Source organism: Anser cygnoides, chromosome 4 (assembly GCF_040182565.1).
Source record: "Anser cygnoides isolate HZ-2024a breed goose chromosome 4, Taihu_goose_T2T_genome, whole genome shotgun sequence".
NCBI lineage: Eukaryota > Metazoa > Chordata > Aves > Anseriformes > Anatidae > Anser > Anser cygnoides.
In genome coordinates, this window is record NC_089876.1 from 32,163,706 (window position 1) to 32,189,151 (window position 25,446).

The 25,446-nt window shown below is 46.5% G+C and overlaps 2 protein-coding genes and 1 long non-coding RNA gene across 3 annotated transcripts in view; all 3 read right to left on the bottom strand.

Moving 5' to 3' along the window:
- AFF1 (ALF transcription elongation factor 1) overlaps nt 1–6,802 on the bottom strand; it is a 77,183-nt gene extending 70,381 nt beyond the window's left edge. The window contains exon 1 of the mRNA XM_048074379.2: nt 6,400–6,802. Within this exon, the coding sequence (XP_047930336.1) occupies nt 6,400–6,416 (17 nt within the window). The 5' untranslated portion in view covers nt 6,417–6,802. The remainder of the gene's footprint in view (nt 1–6,399) is intronic.
- A 1,406-nt stretch (nt 6,803–8,208) lies between these two features.
- On the bottom strand, nt 8,209–19,500 carry LOC136790807 (uncharacterized). Its single transcript, XR_010831430.1, has 3 exons — nt 19,478–19,500; nt 15,460–15,522; nt 8,209–10,734 (listed from the first exon to the last, which is right to left on the bottom strand). It is a non-coding gene; the product is annotated as an uncharacterized lncRNA (long non-coding RNA).
- A 2,777-nt stretch (nt 19,501–22,277) lies between these two features.
- Nucleotides 22,278–25,446, bottom strand: part of PTPN13 (protein tyrosine phosphatase non-receptor type 13) — a 129,708-nt gene continuing 126,539 nt past the window's right edge. Inside the window, exons 49-51 of the transcript XR_010831397.1 lie at nt 24,141–24,272; nt 22,901–23,066; nt 22,278–22,396 (exon numbers count right to left, since the gene is read on the bottom strand). The gene's annotated coding sequence lies outside the window, so the exon portion shown is untranslated. The remainder of the gene's footprint in view (nt 22,397–22,900; nt 23,067–24,140; nt 24,273–25,446) is intronic.

Sequence of the window (25,446 nt, forward strand, 5' to 3'; positions counted from 1 at the left end):
CCTGTGGCCCATTGCACAGAACCAGGCATTTACTCCTAGGAGGTTCACAAAGCCAGCTAAGCAAAGCAAGCCTATTATTAGTTTGCTGAAATCAGCCTGTGTACAATGGACAGGGGGTTGCAAACAGATAAAGATGATTAACGGTGTTCTCAAACCTCGGCGTAACGATCGCGTTCCCCTAAAATATTAAAAGGGTATCTTTGGTCTGCAGGAAGTTATGGAACATTGTCTCTTAAATCAAGGATCTGTGAAACTAAAAAACCATCACTTTAAACATTTCACAGACACAGCATTTAAACAAACTGAAAATCACAAGCTTTCAACATAAACGTGCATAAAGCATAGTCATAGATTGGGGAAAGAAAACAGCTTATGGACTTGACATGCTTGTGAATTGGCACCGACAGAGCTTTAAAACCAGCCGGTTGCTCCTGCAGGAGAAGCACTGCCTGGTGCACTGTCATGTGAGAACCTCAGCCGGCCATCGGTTCAGCTCAAAATCACAGGAGACGAGGTCTCCGGTATCATCATCTCTTTGCCTTGTTTCCCCCCGGACAGGTACCACTACCAAAGTGTATTTCTTGTTTCCAACTACGCTGCAGTAGCAAGGAAAATCTACTTTTCCCGAGAGAGGCATAGAGCGTGTGCCCAGTGATGTGTGTCCAAGGCACCCTCACCTCTGCATCTATAGAAACCACAGGGGTTTTAGCGCTTTTAAGATAGGCAGCTCCAGGAGCTCAGCGATACGGTGGAGCTGACGCTCAGCGCTGGCCAGCAGTTATCTCACCTCTGCAGCCTATTTCTTTGCCTGTACTTCCAGCTCGCCAGCCAAACTCCTCCTGGTAAACACACAGACACAGGCACTGGTGGCTCTGAGCAAGCCCAGCTCCCTGCCCCAAACAAATGTGCTCCTAGACTGACGACAGCCTGTTCTCTTCCCAGCCCTCAAAGCTGGGTGTTTTCTCCATATCAGCCTGCTGGGGAGAGAGAAGCCTTGAGCAAGAGCTGCAGAGCAATCATGAGAGTTTCTCAGCCGTACTTGCAAAGATGGATTAGCTCTGTAATATATTTGTTAAATACAATCTCACAGACTACAGAAGCGCACAAATATTGAGAGCAATTTCTTACCAGGTGTCTCGAACTCTTTGAAGATGTAAAAACCCCTTTACCACTACACATTTTAATAATTCCTTGCAAGTTCAGATGCTAACAGCTGTCAGTATTTCAAACTGCAATGCCTGTAACTCAGCTCAGGAAAGGAGGAAAAAAAAGACTTGCCTTTCAGAGGAGGCACCCGCACTCACATACCTCGCATACACACACCAGCTGCTAAACACTACTGTGCCACGAAGGTGCTGCTCCTATGTTGATGAACAAATACATCAATTACTGCTTATAGATTACACCATGAATGGTATTCTGAGCAAAAAGGTATATACACACACACATATATATATATCTCAAACACTACCATACACTTCTTCTCACTTTGCTTTTCTTAAAAAAAAAAAAAAAACACACACAAAAAACCAGCATCTGCTGTACTCTTCCTGTTTAGGTTTTGGTGAGGATTTTTTTTTTTTCCTTTAACAAGTACACAAACGAAACCCACGCTTTAGGTTGCTGGTTTTTTTTTTTTTTTTTTTTTTTTTTTTACAGTTCTGAGAATGAGTTTTACTGTTGTCACAGAGGTTAACCATTAACCATTTGCTTGTTGACCTCTCTCTAAAAACTAAAGCAGGGGCATTGCTTTCTCTTAACCTGACGGGTAACGCTGCAGAACAACACTGGAACTTCCCATCACTGTTAAAACAAACATTTAGTACAATGAAAAATGACAGCTCTAACTATTAAACAACAAACAAGGCTAATGCTGAAGGCAAACGTGTGCAGATGAAGCACAGAGCAGCTGTGATGAAGCTGGTTCCCTCCCTTCCACTACAAGATCAGGGCAGCAGAACAACCCTAACACACGCCAAGCCAAACCCGTGTGGTAAAACCAGGCGACGGATGACTTCCGCACCTGAGCAGCAGACAGCACCTGGGGGCTGCTTCCCCAAATTGTCCGTGAACACACAGCTGGGGAAAATCTGCATGAGCACTTGCCTGCTCCCCAGTAAAGCCTTTTACCCGAGCAAAGCAGCTCTGCCTTCATCCTCCCACGGTGACACGACGCATCTCGGAGCGATGTCTGCCCCAGCCAGTCGCTCCACCCCAGCGCTACGTGTGTCTTCTGCCCTGCATCATGGCCAGAACCAGCCCCAGGAGCCTGAGTTGCAACACGGAGCACGGCCATGCTTTTTTCACGGTGATGTACCACAGGGAAAAAAACCTCTGTGCCACGTTCAAGCCCAAACAGGATGAGTGCTTTCCTATAAATAGAGGTTAAACAGCCTCTGAGCTCCCTGCCGCCCTGTACTTGCAGCTGGCAGTAGGAAGGCAGCCTGCATGCTGTGGAAAACTCTCCCTCGCCTCCCTGTAGCCCACCACGACAGGAGGAACAGTCTTAGCAGCTTTCCTATGTATTTACTGAGGTCCCTTCGATAACATCTTTTAAAGGATTTAACAGCTTCATGCTCTCGTTCACTGTGGCTACACACAGAAAGAAAAGGCTGAGGAGAATTGATGCAGTTCATTAAGAGCTTGTTTCCTGCTATTTGTGCTGCATCCTGCACTTTCTCCTAAAAAGCAGCAAGAAGATGCCTTCCTCTACAATACAGATTCAGGCCCAGCAAAAATTACTTGATCTGAGGAAACGTTCCCTTCCATCCCAGGGCTGGCACACTGTGATAATAGCAATTCCAAGGTTTCGGGGGACTTGGGTCCTATTACAGCTTAGACCTGTAATCTCCACCACCCCTAACAAACATCCTGGGTGTCCTCTTCCCTGGAGGAGCTCCAGTCGTGGGCTATTTCCAGCTGGGCTGCCCCACAGCAAGCTCAGAGAGCCCAGACAAGTAGGCAGCTGTGGACTGAAACTCCCCAGGAGCCTGCAAAGCATGCTGCAGGGCAGCCAGACATCGCATGCCAGAGAAAACCCAAGTGTAATTCTCCAGGATGATTTCAGAGAAGCGTGGTGGATGTTTTAGCTTTCAACTTACAGGTAAGGCGCACTTGGACACTGTTTCAGCCCTTCTTCACCTGCCTCAGCTGACTGGAATGCAGTATCACCAATACTCACATCTGCCTGTATCAACAGGACCCGCAGAACAAACATGTTATGAAACGTGTCTGTTGATCTGGCCTGGAAAGCTGCAAAATGACACGGAGCAAAAAATCAAGCTGCATCATTCAAAGTAGCTCTTCCTTGGGAAAAAGCCTCGGCATCAGTCCCTTTAGAAGAGACTGTTTTGCTGCATTCACTGTGTTTTAAACGCTGGTACAGCCACAAGGTTTTTTTCGGCACATCATCTGCTCCTTTTTCTACCCGAATGAGTGGTCTAGCCCCCTTCCGAGGCGCCCCTGGGGCCAGCTGCGGTGATGGGGCTGTCGGGGTGGAAAGGGAGGGCTCCCCAGGGTGCTGCCCATCCTCACCCTTCCCTGCAGGGCCAGCTCAGAAGGAGCAAGGTGAGCCCGGCGGGGATGACGGCACGACACTGATTGTACGCTGCTCTGACAGTGCTGCCCTACAAAGATAAGGAAACGGAGTTGGTTCTGCCTACCTGCAACCACGCTGAGCACATCCAAAGCCAAGTTTTACAACAATCAGGAATTCTTAGCATCCAGAGTAACACAGTATCTATCCATAATTTTAAGTGTAACCAACAGGGTCCACAATGATCCTGACCAGCCCAAGAGCAGCAGCCTACCTCTTCAAAAAAGAAGCTATGCATTTAAAGATCCTCAGCTTGCGATTGCTGCAGCAGAGCTTGTTTTTTAATGAAGAAGGGAGCAGAAGAGAGCTGGGCTCCACCACCCGGCAAAGGAGCCACATCCTTGTGCCTCACTGACCTCTGCTTGGAGCTGTCACATTGACAGAGGGTCTCAGTCAGTCCCACATACCTCCTAGGGGTCCTGCCATACCTCGGAGCAGCTGCATAGCACTGCTGAGCATCATACCGTATCCAACAAGAAAGTGAACTTGTCCTTATTCTGCTCGATTCAGCTTCTGAATTTCACACGTTCCCGAATACAGCACAAAAACCTGACAGAGGCCGTGCTGCCTGGGGACACTGCAAGCATCAGATCAGCCGCACATTCCAGAAGTGAGTGCATAGAGAGCTACGGCTGCAAGCCTACAGCTCAGCCAGCAACCTGAAAACAACCCCCCTACTTTCTGCACAGAACAACCCAGACCGAGGGATGGTTTCTCCACCTAATGATTCTGGATATAAGCTAATTACAGTAGCCAGTAGCAGAAGCTGATTCATCTCAAACAGCTAAAACAAAACACCCAACTCACTGTGTAATTCATTCTTAAGATTCAGTATGGAAAAAAAAATTGTTACGGCACCCATTAACACACCAGTTTCTCGCTCACTACTACTGTAGTTTTTAAAATGCTGGCGAGCAGCAACAGGCATGTTTTACCACCTGGTTTTCTTTATCCTTCCACCCTTCAGAACAAGGGAATCCAAATGCTATGGGAGCTGCCCTGGATCACAGCACTGAAGCTGAAGGATAGGTGCAGGATTTTCTTGCTGCCAAACCCGCACCCTCCCCAAGTTCACATCCCTTGCACTAGCTGTGCCTACTGAACACCCAGCATGAGAAACAGCAAGCCCAAGCAGATGGAGGAGTGCCCGAAGATCTCATACTGAGCGATACCTAAACACTGTGGTGTTCTGTATCATACCAGCTCATCAGTAATTTACTGAGCTTGCAGATTTTTATTTTTTAAGAAGAGATGCAAAACCAAAAAGCTCGCCCACATCTTTCATCGGCTGCCTACCAGGGAGAACCCTCTGGCATGTTTTAACAAATTCATTCCAGAGACATTTGGCCTCTCCTTCCTATGCAGCATAACTCCAGTTATTTATTGTACATACGAATTCATCCTTTGCTGTTGCAGAAAAGCTTTTATGCACTCATACAGCACGTATCTGTTGCAGTGAGGTGGATAACACAGCCAGCTTGTGCCACCAAAAGAGGAGTATCACAAACACTAAGCTTACTGGTAAACATAGCCTCTCTCCTGCAAGAGATTCATTTCTGCTGCTCATTTTCACTCCTACTCCCTTTTAAACGTCTTTTAAAGTGATCAGTTATCAGAATTGAAGACTGATCTTGAAGCACACAGAGGTTGCCTTCTTACTCACCGCGCCGAAATGCTCTGACGCAGATTTACAGTGTAAGAGCCTCACACCATCCTGACAAGAAGCAGAAACCAACGCACAGAATGGAGGAGCAGGGCGGCAGGTACGTGCCGTGGGTCACTCATTCCGCAGCGCTTGGCCCCACAGGCCAGCCCCTGACCTGTGTCCCTTCTATTCTGGGCATCTTGACGGACAGAATTTTGCTCTTGGTGGAGCGGCGCCTGGCCCAAGAGGGTTACGCCTCCCCCTCGTGGGTTACAGATGGGGCTGGGGGCTGCTGCTGGGCCCTGGCACCCAAGAAAATGGCTGTGCGACCTCTGAGACAGCAAGCATGCCCCTGGCCTTGGGGCCCAGCCAAGCCTCAAGGCCAGCCAGCAGCACCAAGATTTATGCTGAACCCTCTCTTAGCATGTGGGCCTATTAAAGCAATGCACTGATAATGCAGGCCAGTAAATCATGCGAATCAAGCGATCGCACAAAGGGGGAGGCAAAAAAAAAAAAAAAAGCTGGAAAATTAAACCTTGGTCTCTTTGTTAAGTACTCCCGGGCTCCCCACACACAGTGAGAAGAGCAGGCAGTTGTAGCTCGACAAGAGTTCAGCTGCTAACGAAGCAATCAATCTTCCAGCCCTTCCTCCCCGAAGCTCAGGGCTCTGTCATTTTGCAGTTTGTAATTTAAAGCCAGCTCCCGGCTTCAAAGCTGCAGCGAAGCGCCGCTGCGAAAGCACAGCGCCGGTGCCAAACTTCTGCTTCGGCGATGCCACCATTTTTCTTCCTGCGCGCAGGGAAGGGGAGCGGGGCGGCCGTGCGGTGCGGGACGAAGGAGCCCGAAGCCGAGTTCCTGAAACGCCCCTGAGAGCAGCCGAAAAGCTGCCAGATGTCTCCCACGTCCCTTAAGGAGCGTGGCTTCGCCAAGCGCGGCGGCTGGGTGAGGAGAGGCTGCCTTCGGGCTGCCTCCCCCCGTACCCCGCTTCTCCTTGGCGAACCGCAGCTCGCCCGCAGCCTGACCCCGGGCTGCCGCCCGCAGCCCGCGCTGCCTCCTCACGCCGAGTTACGGCACGGAACCGCGACAAAACCCCCCAAAAACGAGTACCGGGAGCAGAGGCCGGGATCCCCCCCCCCCCGCTGCCGGTGCCGGGCCGTACCTGGAGTGCGCAGCCATGGCGAAGCTCAGCGCCGGGCCCCCATGCGGCGGTGCCTCAGCCGCCGGCCGGCCCGGGGCCCCTCGGCCATTTGCCGGCCTCGCTACGGCGCCGCCCGGCAGCTGCTCCTCATCGCCCCGCTGGCGGCGGCGGCCGGGGCTGGCCCCGGCTCCCCCCGCCCCACGGCCGGGCCCTCCCCCGGCTCCTCGCACCGCCCGGCGGCGGGGAGGCGCCGACCGGGAGGCCCCGGCGCCACAGAAGGGCCCCGGGGGCGGCAGCGGGCCCCCCTCCCCCCCGGCCCCGTCGCCCGGCGCTGCCCGGCCCCGCGGCGGGCAGCGAGCAGGGGGCGCCGCGGCCCGGCCGCGGCCCCTCGGGGCCCGCCGCTGCCCCCCGGCCCCCCCGCGGGAGGGGCGCTGTGGTACGGCCCGGCCCGGCCGCAAATGGAGGCACGGGGGGCGGGCGGAGCGACTGGAGCAGCCCGGGGGGGGGTGGGGGTGTGTCGGGGGAAGTGCTGAGGGGAGAGCAGCGGCCGCGGGGCTGGGGGCTTGCAGCGGGGGGCTGGAGGCGGGCGAACGCAAATAAAGCGGGTCGCGGGCAGGGCTCTGAAGAAGGTTAGCAAAACGAGGGGCAGCTTCATAGCGCGGCGTCGGAAGCGGCTCAACGTGCAGGTGCCCACGCCTCAGACTGCAGGCTGGGAGAAGTAAAATAAAATAAAAACAAACCCCAACCAGTTACGCAATCGGTGTGCGAACCGATGCAGAAAGCAGCGCTACCCGTCCCTTTCTCTGGGTGTTCCTTGGCACCATTATAAAACCCAACTCCTGCAACTCCTCCAGGCCAGTCATGAAGCAAACACTCGGCAGGCAGCACACTTACCGACGTCCCCTCAGCCTTTCTTGGCAGCTCGGGCACAGCCAGCATTTCCACCGACACACGTTCCCCATTGCTGTTTTAAGCCCATCAGTATGTCAAAGATCAAAAACCCAGAGAGCAGCTTGTACCCCATTCACGTGAAACAGTAGATTAGATCACAAAGTACTCACCACCACTACCCGCAACTTCTGCAGGCCTACTGGTTCAAACAGGCAGTTTAAAAACATGATAGCTACACGATTAGAAAACATCCCTGTCGGCTCAAGGGCCACAAAACATCGTCCCCTGTTGAGCAAACAGGGGCCAGCCCTCCATCACTGGGGGCGATGGCAGGAATGCTGCCAGCCCCAGCAAAGCAGGCCTTGCCCTTAGCCAAGCGTCCACTCACGATACATGCTTCTAAACTGAAAAGTGAGCCTTTCTCCCCTTTTTTAAAGTGTTGTTTTGCAAGGCAGAATCATAATATTATATAGGTGCAATGTGCAGACATCAGTTATTGCAGTGTCTGCCCCCAAAACACGACCGACTTAGATCAAGTTGCACTGGGGATGGAGACTCTACAAAATCTCTGTGCCCATGTTCATCTTCTCTACCAGGACATTCACCTCCCTTAAGTGGCAAAATCTGGATTCAGTGCGATGGACGTGACCAAAAAGAGTACAGGAGCAACTGCAGTTTTCAAAATTTGTATTCTTTTCTTCTTAGGGCTTGATCACGTCATTTAAAATTATGACTTAAAAAAATATATACATAAATAATCCCACATCCTCTTTCAAGCTCATTTGTCACTCCAAGGAACTTCATTTTTCCCCTAAGAAAATAATAATGCCAAGAATCTGACATCTTCAGAGAAAAGAATATGGTTCACTGCTGCTAGAAAGTTCTAAGTATGTAAGTATAACCAAAAGCACTGATAATGAACCATACTATTACTGGCACCAGAACTGCATATCCAGCCAACGTTTTAGAGGGGTTTTCCCACTAGAAGAAAGACTGCCCTAGAGAATTATACGTATAATTATTTTCTGCAATTTCAGCTGAAGAGATTAGGAAACAGGGAAAAAGGGAAGGGACGCATTTACTTTTTTAAGAGTATCTACATTTTTTCAAGTCAAGTAATTAAAATTTCATTGAACCGTCTTCATGCAAGCAACAACAGAATCCTTCTTTTTGAAAGAAGGGGTACTACGCAGAGAAAGGAAATGAGCTGAAATCTATCTCAATGTTTCATCTTTGATATTTTTTTCCTCCATAGATGTATCTAGGAAGTTAAAACACTTCTGAACATTCATAATCTATGGGTAGAACAGGAGGTCCTTCCACCCTGCTGTTTAAACAACGAAACAAAAAATATGTCCTGCCACACCAAGTCACACACCCCGCAGGCTCAGCGCTGGAAATGCACAATGCAAACGGGGGCAATTAGGCCTTCGGCTACCCCACACCCTGCTAAGACCTGCGACTCCTGCACTGCTCCAACAACCTGCTTGCTGGTGTTTTCCATGTTTTTCACACGCAAGTTGGAACTATTTTCTGCATTTAACAGGACGGTTTGCACTTGAATCAAAGCTGCTACAAAACACCACAAAACACAGCAACCTACTCCCATTGTCTGGACGGTAAGTGTGCACAAAGCAGGCAATCCCATTACTTTCATTCAACCCTGCAGAAAGCCCGTGATGGAGGTGATGGCGGTCAGCATTCCTCTCTCCAAGCCCTACACTTCAGCTGCTCACCCACACGAAGGGAATGCTAAATACTCCAGGCTCCTCAAGTGCTTAGGGAAACATCAAGACTCGGACCAAATGTCAGATCTGCTTGACTAGAAATGAATTTGGACCTGGGCCCAAAGTCCAGACTACATTTCCAGATGTTTAATGTAAGCCAGGCGACGCAGCTTTTAAGAAATTTGTCAAAGAAGACCATTAAATGAAAGGGTCATTTTCCTTCCTGTGAGAACAAATACAAATCTTCTGAAGACACGCCTGGATGCTTCAGTCCCGTATGAAGAGACTGACAGCATCAGTAAAGGATATCTCAAGCCCCTTGCCTACACTTAACCAGGCTGGAACCTGCTCTGTGTTCAAGACAATTTTGAAAATTAGATACTTACAGGCTTCCTCTTTGTCTCCAATACCAAACAAAGCTTTTGTCTGTCCACACTGCACAGATACACTGCTTAAGAAATTTTAAGAAATGTCATTTGTCAAATTACAGACAGAGCTGCTGTCTGTTTTAAGGCCCTCTTCGGCTGTTCATAGAGCTTCTCTTAATCCAGATAGTACAGGCTGAAGATTTCCATAAAGGTTATCTCCCTGAAGATTAAATACAATCCGTTTCAGCCCTTTCAGGCATAACAATAGATGACGGAAATATATATATACTCTTGCCAGAAGAGCTAAGCTTTTTTCCAGGAAAAATCATCAAAAACAATATGCTTTGTTTGCATTGAAAGTTTCTAGCAGTTTTCTGCCCTTTTGCTTGAGAAGCACTTGTTGATTCCCACATTGTGCAAAGGCATTGATGTTTAACAGGGTGATGGCCTTCCAGCAAGGTCTTCTGCACTGATCCGAGGTATGCCAGGCTGTGCCAAGGTGAGGCACTGGCACAGGTAGCACAGAGGCTCTCCGAGAGAACATGGCAGGAGAGAGCCCTCCATACGTCACTATCCAGCATTTCAGCCCTCCTCACATCTCATGAACGTCCATGAGAGCCGCTGAGACAGGATAACAGATGTCTACCACCCTTCACGCTGCCAGGTGAGGATGCCTACCACCAGTTTCTTCAAAGCACAAAGCAAAGCCCTTTGCTGAGCTCTGGAGAGGCTACAGACCTGCAGGTCAAGCAAAGGATGACTGTACAACGCCGTGGCACAGGAATGCCAGCCTAGCAGCTGGCTTTATTTTTTTAATTGAACTTACACTGTGATGAAAAGGATGCTATTATTTTTGCAAAGGTGAGCACTTCAAATTTAAGAAATGACAGTATCACTGATGCCTAGGCAACAATGATGAATGTGTCTTTTAAGACATGGCCACGAACCACACAGATCCCACTGCCAGTCCTCAGGACAAAGCAATCCTAATGGTGTCCTCCCATCCCCAAACTGCATCATGCTGAATTTGGCTTGACAGTGAATTCAAATAAAAAGCGTACGAATATCAGCCTTTAAAAAGATGAACAAAGTCACCATAATGTCACGCAACGCATAACCCCTGGACAGAGCTTCTAAGTAACATCAATACTCAAATAATTTGAAACTTTAGTGCAAAAATTGCACAGCACAGCTGGAGAACATCAGGGTCCTGCTGACTACTGGACCGGAGGAATAACACAACCAGGAATTGAAGCAGGAAAGGACTGCGATATGTAGGACACTCGCACTGTGCTTCCCCTAGTGCTGCTCAGTTACATGCTACTTCTGACTTGCAGAGTGGTTTGTACTCCTTTCCGAGGAAGATATCTCTGGGGAAAGAAAAGGCAAAGAATACTGGGAGTGACATGTGAAAACAACATTTCAAGCTTGGTGAAGATATAAAAGGGATTTTAAAAGATTTAAAAAGGGATTTTAAAAACAAAACCGAACATGTTCTTTGTCAAAGCTGTAAGTTAACAAGGAAGACAGTAAACTGCTCAAGCACATCCTAGTCCTTTCAGATTTTCTAAAACATCTCAACAATCCTACTTGTGCTTCCTGGGGTTTTCCAAAGAGGCTGGGCAGGACAGGGAGCTGCTTTCTACCAACAGAGATGAACAATAATTCCTGAGCTGTGCTGGCATCCACTTTCCATGTTAAAGGAAGGAGAGGGAGGCAGAGCACGGAACAGCCCACCCAGAACAAAGCCTCACAAATCCCACACCACAAGAGTTTCATGTGAAGCAAATGCCATTATGATGCTATTTTTTAGGTTTCAAACTCACAACCCAGGGGACGTCCGAGAGGCCCTGCATTCCCAGCCTCTGGCTTCTGGCTCACCAGCTGCCCTAAAAACAAGATTGTGCCATTCCGGTTGGAAGGCTTGATGAAAACGGATAAGTTCCTGTGGAACATTTCAAGTCCAACAAATCAGTGGTTCCCCGAAGAAAGCTTTCTGTCTGAATACATCCTGTCAGCTGTAGAGCCCTCCCTTACATCTGTTTTCAAGATTAGCAGGCTGCAGCTTTTCCCCACCTGTTTTTTTATTCACCCACCAGGGTTACAAGTTTCCCCTTTTCAAGTCCGTGTCTCTGAAAAACACATTCCAAGCCAAGGAAACAGTCTCCATGAGGTAAAATGCAAACAGAACAAAACAATAAAATAAGCTTTTCATACTCCATCTCATCACACGCTCAGGAATGCACTTCTGAGGTGAAGAGCAATACTTCTTAAAAACATCACAGGAAAAGCTTCCTACAGGTGATCACAATTCAATAAGTATTTAAGCTATTTAGCAGCATTTCGATATTAGAAGATCCGCTCTTATCTACCTACGGATTGAATGAGAATGGATTTCGCCAGAGATGAAGCTGGTGGTTAAACATCGCACAGAAATGCAAATCCAACTGAACAGCAAATGAAGCTGCACAGGCAACCTAGATGCCATCATTTCCTAATTTTGAATTCCTGAAAATGCCAGACTACTGACCTCAGGCACCAATGGTAAAACACAGGATGCGGGTACATTATGTGCATTTTATACATGAAGCACCGCCTCCTCCAGCCATTTACCTAGCTGGATCCACAGGTGCTGACCAAAAGGAAGCTGACATGTATAGGGAAAAAAAGAGGCTGAGATTTTTTGAACATAAAGCGACATTTTCCAATAAGGTGCAGAGGCTGCGAAGAAGTGGCCCAAGACAGTACCTACAGCATCGCCAACAGGATTAAAAATCAATGCTCCTACTGCAGGAAGAGCATTATCTCTCAACCCACCAGTAACAGCACCTGCCATACCTGAGTATCAGTTCCATACTACTCAGTTCACACATCCATGGATTTTGAAAGATATCATGTGGCATTTTATATTCAGCTTTGTTAATCCATTAAACCTGATCCTCCTGAAGCACCTAGAAGCTTTCCACATCTTCAAAAAACTTCAGGAAGACAATCTTTACATTACTCTTTTTTAACCTGTTATGAAGTTTAGTTGCTGCAGGGCATTTTCTGCTATAACATCTTTCAGGGGGCGGGGTGGGTATGTATGGGGGTTCTTCTAGGTTTTATTAAAGAAATCTTTACATATCTTTGTTTTCAAGAAGTGTTAAAGAAGTGGTGGTGGGGAAAGAACAAAAGAAGCAAAAATATTAATGACAGAAATCAGTACCTAACTTCTGGTGCAAGATTCCAACAAATATGGATCAGGGACTGTTCAAATGGCAATACAGCATCCCTTACTCAGGAAAAAATTGCAATAACACATTAGACTAATAAATGTATGATAATCCATTAAGTTTGTGTGACAAATCCCAGAAGCTTACACTATTGCAAAACAGTTCAGCAAGCACAGAGGGTGAATACAGTAGATACCACACTGTATTAAAATCATTAGACATTACATGGCCTGTAAGCTTTCCTCAAGTATCACATTTGCTGTAAAATAAACCATATGCTTGTTTACACCCAGAAATAGGTCAGCTTCCTGCCCTACCAACCTTTTCAAAACATCTCATTACACTGTACCACATCTGTGTTTTTTTTTAAACAGACACACACCCTTACTTTCAGTCTTCAAGAGTCACTGCTGTCTTTTAATTAACGTGGGCCCTCCCAGCTCTGTTGACTAGAAATACATCTCACCACCACCATTTATTGCCACTGATGAGTCCTACTCGTTGGGGGGTGAAAAGGGTCAAATGCGTATTGTGATTCCAGATACGTGAAGCGGAGGGTGGCCTTTTCATTTGCAAAGGGGACTTCTGCACCATGTCAGAAGGAAAGATGGCACTCCTGCAAGGCTCAGCTGCCCCCGACTTGCAGGAGATTTCTAACCACTCAGCTCCAGGAGTATTCTTAGCTGTCAGCACCCTCCTTCCCCGCTCCTCCTCCTCAACTCTGTAGAAAACCCAAGGCTGCATGCCAGCAGACAGGTTCATCCTTAAAGAGCAGCTAGCGTTTTGGCAATCCCAAACCCTGCACAAACCTGTCAAGGGCTTGATATTCTCCTGTCTTCCTCCACTACCAGCCGAGGAAGTAGCTGCGCAACAAGTATATGCATTGCTACTGTAAAGCACAGGCTACACCACCATAAAGCAGTGTTTCACAGGCTCCACATGTTTGGAAGAAAGGAGATAGATTAGTCCGGTCCCCACACTCCTGCCTCCAAAGCACTATTGGAAAGCAAGTAAAACTCAGAAACCCGTACATGCAAGCATGCACAAAAACCAGTTTAGCAAGGTAAATCAAGCTGCCTGCTGTGAGCAATGGCAAGAGCCTGGAGAAGGCTGAGGTAGCAAAGCTCTTTGTTGACCCTGATTCAGCAGAGCACTTCTCCATAAGCTTGCTTTATCACACCTTCTTCAACTCGGCACTTTTCAGAACTCGAGCTGGCTGCCAGCAACACATCCTTGCCGGGCAATGAAAAGCACTCAGATTTCACCAGGTCTAACCCATACTGCATGACTACAGCAAGGCTACAGAAGCAGCAGGGCAAAGGCAGGAAAATCAGTACTGTAGTGAAAAAAATAGGGGAGGAATATAACCAAGAAGTTATTTTGACTTGAACAATAGAGGACTAAGATAAATGCAGGCAGTTATGGAAAAAAATGTTCTACAGATGTTAAAAATCAAACATTTGTGAGAAAAGAGAGGAAAGCAACCCTTTGTGCTTCAGTATTTAAATTAAAGGAAACATTTTTAAAAAAAGAAACCACCTTCTCCTACGAATGAGACTGCACTGGAGGCTGCACCCTACTAGCTTTTGGCAGCCATCAGGAGGAATTTCCACCATCTTCCTTGGCACTACTCACTTATCGCTCCTCATGTCTTTGAATGTTCCATCGCCAGTAAGGACTTTCACAAACAGCTCAAATCAACAGAGAGAAGTTTATAGTCCTTGTTGGCTTTGGCACTGGAGCTGTCAGAAACCACACTGTGAACGAGTGTTAAATATCCTGATTTATATTCCAATTGAATCAAGATAACATCTATGTACAGAACACACTGTACCCTTCAGATTCACTACAGCTGTCAGATTCATTTCATAGTGATATCTAATCCCTAGATGAGGCAGAAAGGTATGTAGGACACTAAGCAAGTGAATGCCCACAGTTTTGGTTTGCATTTTGATCAGGCAAAAATACATTATATTCCCAACAGAAACCATCCAGAAATAGATTTTTTAATGGCTAACTCTTCACAGCTATATCACCAACTGTGATGTGATCACCAACTATAGATGAAGATGTACTTTGGAGGGTGACAGCAGAGGAAGCACAGTAGAATTGTTTGAATGTCTTCACAATAGCTAAGTTTAAGTCTCTGCCCACCCACGCCTCCCCCCTTATGTGGCTTTACAGCGATCGCTGTCCTTTCATGCCTCAGGACAAGCACACAAAACAGGGGAAAAGAACACTGACCTGTAAAAAATGCCTACTGGCAGTTGTAGAGAGTCTCATGAGACAGTAATGGGAATTGCAGAAAAAATGACCCCCATAAAATCACTTTTGCAAGTTAGGCATCTAAGGGAAAACCCTCATTGCCCCAGTTTCCAATGATGTGTGCTTGCAAGACTCAGCCCCCTGGTCAGGACTGATTTTCTGAACTCAAAGGCATTAGAGCACAGGGGTGATTATTTGAAGGGCTGGGTTTGCCTCATGCAGATCAATGGCAATGCTGCCCCCTGTGATGATGAAGCTGTGAACCCAACGGGATATGGAACAACAGTGCCAGTGCACTGCTCTGAAGAGATGGAGGCATACTGTGCTGCAAGAGAATGCCCCAACTCAGTGTGACACCTGCAGATTACACAGGACAAGGGGCCACTTGCATCAGTGAGGGTCCCACTGAGACCTGGTGTCAAACACAGTTCATTTCACATTAGATGCAGGTTACAAAAGGCATCAATTCTTTGGTAAAAGATAGCATTAGTTTGAAACCACTTCCATCCCACCCAGTCATAATGATTCTTTCATTGAGGTTTTTATTTTTTTTAAACCATCTCAAAATTAGTCTCAGCACCTGGGTAGCCAGGATTACACAAAATGAACTCCTACCTGTCTGTGGTGCTCTTGTCATCTGGAGATGCCATTGCTTTGTTTTCATTTAAGTCACCTCACCTGGAAGAGAAAAAGCAGGTATTGAACATCTCTTTTGCAAAAGAACAGCACATTACACTCTGCTGATGCAACCCAAGCTTTGCTTCAACAGTCAAAGACCAACACAAGAACATCCTTCTTCAGAGTCTGAACAGAGAGAGAAAACAGAATTAAATAAGGAAACCTGAAGTACCTTCAGTGTCCAAAGAAGCAAGTCATTACAGAATCATCCAGGTTGGTAGAGACCTCCAAGATCCCCTTGTCCAACCTCTGACCTAACACTAACAAGTCCTCCACTAAACCATATCACTAAGCTCTACATCTAAACGTCTTTTAAAGACCTCCGGGGATGGTGACTCAACCACTTCCATGGGCAGCCCATTCCAATGCCTCACAACCCCTTCCATAAAGAAGTTCTTCCTAATATCCAACCAAAACATCCCCTGGCAGAACTTTAGCCCATTCCCCCTCGTCCTGTCACCAGGCACGTGGGAGAACAGACCAACCCCCATCTCTCTACAGCCTCCTTTAAGGTACCCGTAGAGAGCGATAAGGTCGCCCCTGAGCCTCCCCTTCTCCAGGCTGAACAACCCCAGCTCCCTCAGCCGCTCCTCGTGAGACTTGTTCTCCAGGCCCCTCACCAGCTTCGTTGCCCTTCTCTGGACTCGCTCGAGCACCTCCACGTCCTTCTTGTAGTGAGGGCCCAAAACTGAACACAGTACTCGAGGTGTGGCCTCACCAGAGCCGAGTACAGGGGGACAATCACTCCCCTAGCCCTGCTGGTTACACTATTCCTGATACAAGCCAGGATGCTGTTGGCCTTCCTGGCCACCTGAGCACACTGCTGGCTCATATTCAGCTGACATTACAGTATGTTGATGTCTAAAATTTTTGTTACAGTGAACAGAAAGTGAAATCTAAATGTTTATTTCCCTTCTCTCTCTGTACACTCTGCTTTTAGGTTTGGATTTGTGTTACATCCAAAATCTCTGTTTTATGTTAACTCTCCAGAACCATTATGCACTACAAAATTAAGACACAGTACTCATCCCCCCTGCCTGATATTTTCAGAATTGTGCGAATGCCTCAATTCTCCCTAGCAGTCTAAATTTTCTCTCAATTATGTTCAGGGTGACAGCGTGAAATAGAACCCAACAGAAAGGTGAGACATAACCTAACGAATAGATTGCTTATCCGAGGCAGCAAATCATTTGAATTTCTGCTGCACGCTAGGTTGGTAGCTTCAATCCCCAATGCACAGGCTGAGGCACAATCTCTTCATCAAAAACGCTTACAGTTTAAGAGACTGAATACTGGAAAAACTTGGAAATGCTGGGACTGGTCCTGTAAACACATTGTTAAGTTTCCAAGAGACCTCTTAGAGCCCCAAACACTCATCACTACATGATAATGAGTGCTTGCAGGAACTGGTCCTAACTGTCTAGGAACAGCAAAATGTGTTTAGCAATCATCTGACTGGAACAGCAATGCAGCAGGAGCCACCATGGGATCTTGCTTCTCACAGGCAGGTTTTTCCAAAGGTCTAGCACCTACCTAAGCCAGCAGCTATGCCACTCTCACTGCTGAGCCTTTCAGCATTGAAAACAAGGAGTTAAGTGGCAGCTGGCTCAATACCTGCCTGAAGTGGGGAGAGAACATCGAGTTCTCCAGGGACACAGCATGCACAGAGCCCCTGATGTCCAACTGGCAGCCACTGCAGTGCTCCCAAACCACGCAAGCCAGATGTATGGATCACAGGTAAGTAAGAAGCAGGGAGTCCTGAGGCGCATCTATCCCTTGTCTCAGCAGTGATCCTGCGTTTCAGAGAACTACGGGCTCGGCCAAGAGCGTGACAATCCAGGCTCCAGGCTGTTCTGTTCAACTGCAGAACAAATATGCCATTAGGGCACTCCCTTCAGACAACCAAGTAGCCTTCTGATGAACGGAAACCTTTGTGGAAAGGGGAAGGAGAGAAAAAAAATATTTAAAAAAGATACAGCTACTGATTAACAGGTAACACAGGAAAAAAAATTCAAAGCAGCAGTGCTCAGGAAGCAAGGAGGAAACAGAAGGGGAAGGATGTTGCAATAATTACTGCAAGAGACTGACTCTTGTGCTGCTGTAACAGCAGTTCCACCTCGCAGGGCATTCAGACAGGTTTTAGCCACTACACAACTAGTGCCATTTTGGCAGATTGCAGAACATACATCCAAAAAAGTCTTCCCTCTGCTCCTGTGCACATGAAAGAGACAAACGTGGAGCATAGTTTGTCACAAAGCTCTTTTCACTCTGTCCAACACCTCTTCCTCACCTTCCCTGCTTGCCCCAAGCTTGCCTTTCTCAGTAGGGCAGAGGAAGCCAGGCGTGTGCAAGACTGACAGCACCTGAACAGCTTGCAACATGCTTGCCACATGGGTGCCCCGTACAGCTAAGAAGTGGTCTACAAGAAATTTGCCTGGGGACACAAAGGCAGGATAACAAGCTGGGCTTAATCATCGTGCAAGATCACCTCAGCAGAAGTGACAATTTGCAACAACAGCTGAAAGCATCCACATTTCTCTCTGTGACATTCATTTGCAGCATCTCACATGCCTGAGGGAGTAAAATGATTTCTGTCTGGAGGGCAGGCTACAGGAGCAGCATGCGAAGCCATGTGAACTTTTTTAAGGTAACTGAGAGTAAACAGGAGCAGATGCTATGGCAATTAGATGAAGCAGCTGACCTCCAGGTCATGGTTTTAATCCCAGGTCAGATACCATTGTATGACCACTCTACGAACTGCAGAAAGACACAGGCCACTGACGATGGGAATTCCTTTGGACAACCACCTCCACCTGCGGCTAAGAAGACTACAGATTAGACACGCATGCTAAGTTTAGAAAACAGATCTGAGCGGGAACAAACCCTTAATATCCGTTCCCTTCTAAGAACAATGAAAACTGTAACCTTCACTGGTGAATCAACACCTTAAAGGGAAAGGGGCATCCACTTGAATTTAAAATAAACAGAGCACAGACCTCACACCTTGCAATAACGTAGGCAGATAGAGGTGCATTCACACTTCTGAGGAAGCTGGGTGCTGGGGACACGTACTCTTTTGCCAGCATCTCTTTAACAAATGCGCAAGCATCCAACAGCAGCAACTGGATTTCCTTAAACTAGCTACAAGTTTTGCAACTGCCTGTAACAGCACCAGGTTTTCAAACAATGTTACACTTACAGAGCTGCAGCAGGGACTTACCCTGCGTGGGCACCACTGATCTGTCACACTTCGACAAGTTACAAATGCTTCTGCTTTTATTTTCTACAACCAGACAATGTTTATAAACACAGCCTTTCATTTTCTCTTCAATGTCAGTTAAACTATCTGGGTAATTTAGCTAGCATGCTTCTTCCTGTTCTAAAAGCAGCTATTTTATTAACACTGCTTTTTACTTAAAACGCTTCAAACTTTGTTTCTTCACTCATTTTCAGTGCCATCCACTACCTCCCTGATGTTTCAGGGATGCTAGAATGCCGAAGTTTTCCTTCAGAATCTGTCCGGAAGCCTCCTGTCTTCCACAAGATTTGCAAACATCACTTTTTAGGTATGACACGCTAACCATTTCTGTCGTTTCTTTTTCTTTGCAGTTCTTTGTTTCATTCTTCAAGAATCAAAGCTACAAAACCAGACTAAAAATAGAAATTAATGCCTGTGCACATTTATTCAGCCTACTAACTTATCCTCCCAAAATGGTGACACTAACAGTCATGCAAAAATGAGCTAACATAACAGGAGACACAGCTTGCTGTATGGGAAAAGGTCACATTTTTATTATTTGCTTTACTGAAGTCTTAAAAATAGCAATTCTAATATTACTTCACTATAACTCTTAAAGGAGAAAAAGGAAAGGCTAGCACCGCACGCCTGAGCATATGCAAAATACTATAAATGCACCCCTGACAGCCCCTGGAAGACAAAACGCTGCAAGCCCACCTTAGTGGTGACATTGCAGAAAGCCCAGGCTCCTAACCACGAGGGGTAGCTCATCTTCTACCTGTGCCAAACTCTGGTGAGCCAAGCTCTATTTTAAGCTGTTAGGTGCAGATTAATCAAGAGATTAGTTAAAGCTGGGGAAGTGCAGAGCTGCTGGGGGTGTACCCTGTGCTTCTCCAATGGCCAAGAAGAACACAGACTCTAGCAATTAGTTGAAAAAGATAATTGTCTATACTGAGAGGCAACAGAAATGCTCAAAACCAGACTCTTCAGGAGATCAAAATTTTATGAAAGCAAAGCGAAATAGCTACTGTCATAGACAACCACAGAGTACCATGAAAATGAGAGCAGGCACCTAAGTGGCACTGATAGTTCATTTTTTATTTGTAATAGGTTGCTTATACTCCTGTATTTGGCAGAAGTAATTTTTGCTTTCCTTAGCTGGACATAACTGTGTTCTTTCTGCTTTTCTCCATCAAGCCACAGGCAACCAGCTGCTCTGATGAACTCAGAATCTGTTGGGAAGGTTAAATCATATGTACCCATTTGAAGAGCTTCCCTTCAGGCCTGATATTATTAATTTGATATTGTTATGGAAAAAATTTACATATTTGTATATACAAAATTATTCAAAGAGACACCTCAGTGCCTAGAGTCAGATAAGACTTTGGGTTATTACAACAAATAAAAACAGTTAACAGTTTGGGCTTCATCTCTCTAATTCGTATTTTTCCCCACACAAGCTTTACCATTTTCCTCCAAGTCAGTGAGGGCTACAGCTGAACACTGACCAACGACTGTGCACAAACATGAACAGTGCTGGTACTCAACCCAGCAAAAATGCCCAGATAAGCTCCTTTCCCAGAGCAGATCCCCAGCTAATCAGCTCCCAGCTACACAAACTGGGGGGCAAACAGAGAAGCCCATCTCTGCTGGGCTGCAGAAGCAGGCGTGCAGAAAGGTGTGAGGCAGCTGGAAACAGGGCAGGAGTGGAGGGAAGAGCATGATGCCATGAACTTGCTTTGTCAGCACAGACCTGTTTCTGCCATCACACTAGTACATGCAGAAGATGTGTAAATTCTTGTCTGGTATTTCTCCTCAGATTCCAGAAGCAAATGAAAAGCGTCTAACCTCTGAACATGCTGTGCGTTCCCAAGGAGCTCGCTGGTACAGGAAGTGAAACCGAACAGAAACACCAGGAGAACTGATGGACTGAGAAGGCTGTTTGCCATAAATATTCTCTTGCTATCTTACCCCTCCTTTTTTTTTCCCCCCTAACAAGCAAAGAAGCATTTTCAACACAGGACATCTAGCAGAGTACAAGAGAACTCCCTCAGTGTTCACACATGCACGCACATGCATGCACGCTGACAGATTATCATAAAACCTGTGCCAGACCCTGCAGACAGATCTTCGGATGTACATGTGTTCTGCACACAGGAGAGAAACCACACACAGACAAACAATTTCCACCGTATTCCCTGCTTCACACAGCTTCCTGTGGGCCCTCTTGATGTATTAAACAGCTTCAGCCAATTAACTAAACAACACATGAATTTTATCTCATCACAAAGCCTGCCACAGAACCTACCTCAGGCTGGAAACCACCACAAAGGTACTAAGAATTGCCTAAGCACTTGGCTAGCGAGGTCACTATGTGGAAAGAGCAACTTTCAGGAAATACAAAAGCAAAACACCAGCACGAGGTCTTGCAGCTAGGAAGGCAACAACTGCAACAACTGCTGTTTCTGTAGAGTAATATTCCTTTCACAGAAATGACTTCCTAGCAACAGCAACTATTTTACTGCCAGCTATTAAGCAGGCAGAGATGTGTGGAAGAGCAGGAAAGTAAGTAATTAATATAGTAACATCTGTGTATCCTAGGACCTTCCAAGCCTTATTTCAGACTCAATGCCGTTAAAAGATTAATTTCGTGCTAGCCACCGTCTCAAAGCTGCTTCTGTCAATGCTGTTTAAATATCGATTGTCTAAGACTCACTCTCATCTTCATTTTTTAGTTTTAATTCAAAGGGTTAGAAGATTGTCTAACAGGAGTGTTAGACAACAGAAGGATGCCCCCCAAATCATAACACTCTGAAATGCCATCTGTTCCTCAGAGATTTGCAGAATTATGGAGACTGCTGTGTGCAAGGCCTGCATACTGTTTTGCTGCAGCAGTCACACTGCAGTCGGCTCGTGCCGAACCTCTGCCTGATCTTGTTTTGTTACGTTGCCAGGGGCAGCTGATTCAGAGGAAACTTCAAGAAACCCTCAAAAAGATATTTTTAGGATCACTAGCTGTCCCAGCGGTAGCGCTACTTCCTAACCACGCACTAGCTCTTGGTCTGTGCTTTGATACAATTCTGTTCTGCAGAGTATTTCACTTGGCTGACCTTGCTCATGCCAGCCGGACAACTCTACATGGAAAGACGCCTCCAGGTTGGCAGCGCAAATCCAAGGGGCAGTTTTATGGTGGAGACATATCCTTCCTGCCAAAAGTTACACCCCTGCAAGTCTCTCCCTTGTCCAGCCTTCCCGCGAGAGAGAAATATCATGTGCATGACACTGAAATCTGTATTTGGCCAGGTTGCTTACAACATTGCAGAGATGTAGGATCACAGCACAAAACTGTCACTACGGAGCGCTCATAAACAAGAGGGATTGCATGGCTGTCCTAGTCCTCAAAGAGACGTGTGTTTAATGCTCAATCAGCACCAAGCCCTCCTGGAACCTTACACTCTCCACTTGAAATTAATTTCACACACTGCAGGCTGTTAAAAATAAAAATCCATAAAAATGGCCTTACCCACAATTTGCGTGGTGCGGGGACTTCTAGCAGAGAAAACAATTTGTGGCATCCAGCTTGCAGAGCAGAGAAGTAGAAATCTGTAGTTAGAACTGTAGTAGCAATTTTCTCTCCTAAAAAGGAAGTAAGAGAAAACTAGGACTGCTGGAAGAACTGCGAGGAGTCACCAGGTTCAGTGTCCTTTATCCTCTGTACCATATGCACAGAGATCGAGGTCAAAGATACTGTCTGTGCTTTCTGTGAATGAAAACTAAGGGACAGCACTGCAAAGGTACAGCTCTGACCATTTCCAAAGCCACCTGTAAAAGCAATGCTTAAGAAAATAGCTAACAGTTGAGCTTGTGAATTACGACTTCTGAAATCTAACAGAAGTAGATGCTGGCTGCTCTGGGGACAGGTCGTAGTTTTACCACGTTTACAAGAAACCCACCCCCAAATGAAAGAAGGTGAATTGGCTGAACCCAGAGCTTATGATTTTTTTTTCCAGGCCTTAATTTTCAAATGAGCTGTGTGATTTTGAGGGTCAGCTGAACGACAGCATGACTGTCAAGGGGGGCACTGCTAAAGCGGTGGTGCTGCGGAGACCTGAAGGGAGGCATACCGCCACGCACACCTACCTTCTAGCTCCGCCTGAAGGTAGTGGCGCTGTGACTCCCCATGTCCCCCGGAGCCGGGCACATGGGTATCACAAAGACACTGCCAGCACCAGCATTGTGACCCCACTGCCCCATGTTCCTAGCTTCGCAGGGACAGCTTGGCCCCATCACCCATCTCCACCTGAAGCTGGGGACATCAGGACAAAGGCATGTCATTAGTACATATAGCACAGATGTATGTGTATGACAAAACCTCCCAACCCCTTGTCCAGAAGGTGGTAAAAAGCCATCTCAGGAACCCTTAGGAACCAGGACCAGAAATGTGGCTTATTTTTTCCAAAGGCTGCAGTACCAGAGGGATTAAGTGGAAAAAGAAAAAAGGCGAGAAAATTAAATGAAATAATGACTTGCACATTTCATTGGCAACCACACACTGATGGAAATAAAAGGGGGCTGAATTTACCTATCTAGACAGGCTAACTTTGGACTGGGGCCTTTACAACAAGAATTTCGTATATAAATCCTTGGTTAAAGGAAAAAAAACCTCTCGAAACTCTGATATCCTGTAGCCAGCCAAACACCACAGCAGTCCAGCTTTGAGCAGGAGTGTATGATTCACAGAGTCTTCTCAAGTTTCCTTAAATTGCAGCTACTTCTTGGAAGATTTAAAATTGAAAAAGGCTTCTGCAAACCTTCCCAAGCATCCCCATCATATTGTGAATGCAGTATTAAATTTCCTCAGTGAAATATAGACAATTAATCTAAGAAATTCAAAATGAACACATCACTGAGAAGGTTTAAATCACCAATTCAAAGAATCAAAGAGATTATTTGCTCAGCTCTATGCTGACAAATACTTGTCAGACTTTTTTTTTTTGGTGAGAGGTGATTCATGCAGCTCAACTGCTCTACTCACTTGCCAGCTGTGCAATCTTTTCAACATCGAGGCTCTGCACTGCAACTCTATGCCAGATTTATTTTTGTTTTTTTTTGGAAGGGGGGGGGATGTAATCCTGTAACAAATTCCTATTTAGGATGGCTTTCAATCACAACATTAACAGCACTTAACATTTGATCTCGTACACCTTGGCTTTGCTGGAAAAGCTCTTGGTTTGTTACATGATGAGCTGGTTTGCAGAGGAATCCTGCCCTAATGCCCTGGAACCCAACAGGACAGGAACTCTTTCATCTTAGAAAGATGGCACGATTTCAGCAAATTAATTGAATATTCTATGCGTTTCTTTCCAATAACTGTACGTACAATAAAATGAACTGTCTGACTTCCAGCCTTTTCCATGGTAGACAAGTGTAAGATGTCTGGGGCACACAAACTGCTCAGCTGCCTCATTTTTGGACTCCTGCTGCACACCTCTTCACATTCCTTGGCATTTTTCTGAAAGAGCAACAGTCATTAGATATTTTACCCAAAATGTACTGCCTGAACGATTTCATTTCAGTACGCAGTTCAAACCATAGTTGTTAACAGAGCAGTTATCTTCAGTATACTTTTTCCATTAAAAGACTCGAGAGGCATCAACCAGCACTGAATTCAGAAGCAGAACAGCACAGTCATTTCCAGCCTGGAGGCCTGAGGAGACAGTGCTTGGGGATGTTTTGGCTTCCTTTTGCTGCAGACGTAACAGCTATCAGCACCTAGTCTCTTTCCACCTAGCCTGCTTTCACATCCTGAACTTCTACAGTTGCTATATCCCTGGAAATAAAATCAGACTTTTCATTTCACCTCAAATTGTTTTAAGTTTTCCTACATCCTGAGCTTTACATTTGCAATTTTGCTTCAAAGAAGTTCCCGTGTCCCATTTTCTCATGGTGAATGCTGGAGTGACAAGCATCAAGAACTATCTTTCAGTATTTAAAAAATGAATCAATCCCCATTTATTTCTTCACCAACGTTCCCGCAAACAAGCATGTCCTGTCCCAGTTAAAACCAGCCAGTGCACACTCGTGCTGCACAGTCTGTGCCCTCCTCACAGCCCTCAGGAAGCACTGAGGAGAAGCAGCAGAGGGTTTGGGAACACTAAGATGGGCGCTGTGCCATTCCAGCTCTGGCTACCAAGCTGCAGAGTGCCATCTCGTCCTCTCCCTCAGGGTAAATCCTGCTCTTACGCAAAATGCCAGCAGGGGGAAGTCATGCTTCTGCCTGTGAAGATGGTTTTCCTCCACTAGCACCATAAATACTCTGAATTATTTGCTTCCACAAAACCTTCAGCCAGATAATCAGCCCAGAAAGGCTGCTGGGTGTCAAGGAGCAGGTTCCTTGTGCTGGGATCAGCTCTTTGGCTGTGAGCTGCAGAACTCTTTGCACCTTTTAACTCAGCCAGTCTGTTTACCCTAACCTATTACCTGCTTGCTATTCAAATCAACCCTACATATATTCGAATATAAAGGGCTAATTCCTCCCAGCTGTGTGGGTTAGTAAGGATTTGGTGCAATGACTGCAGGATCTTTGCCCCCAGCACCAGCCTACATGCACATCATGTCACACATTGGTCTGTACCATGACTACTTTTTGCCCACAAACTCTTCTTTGGTCAAAAAGATTCCAGCTA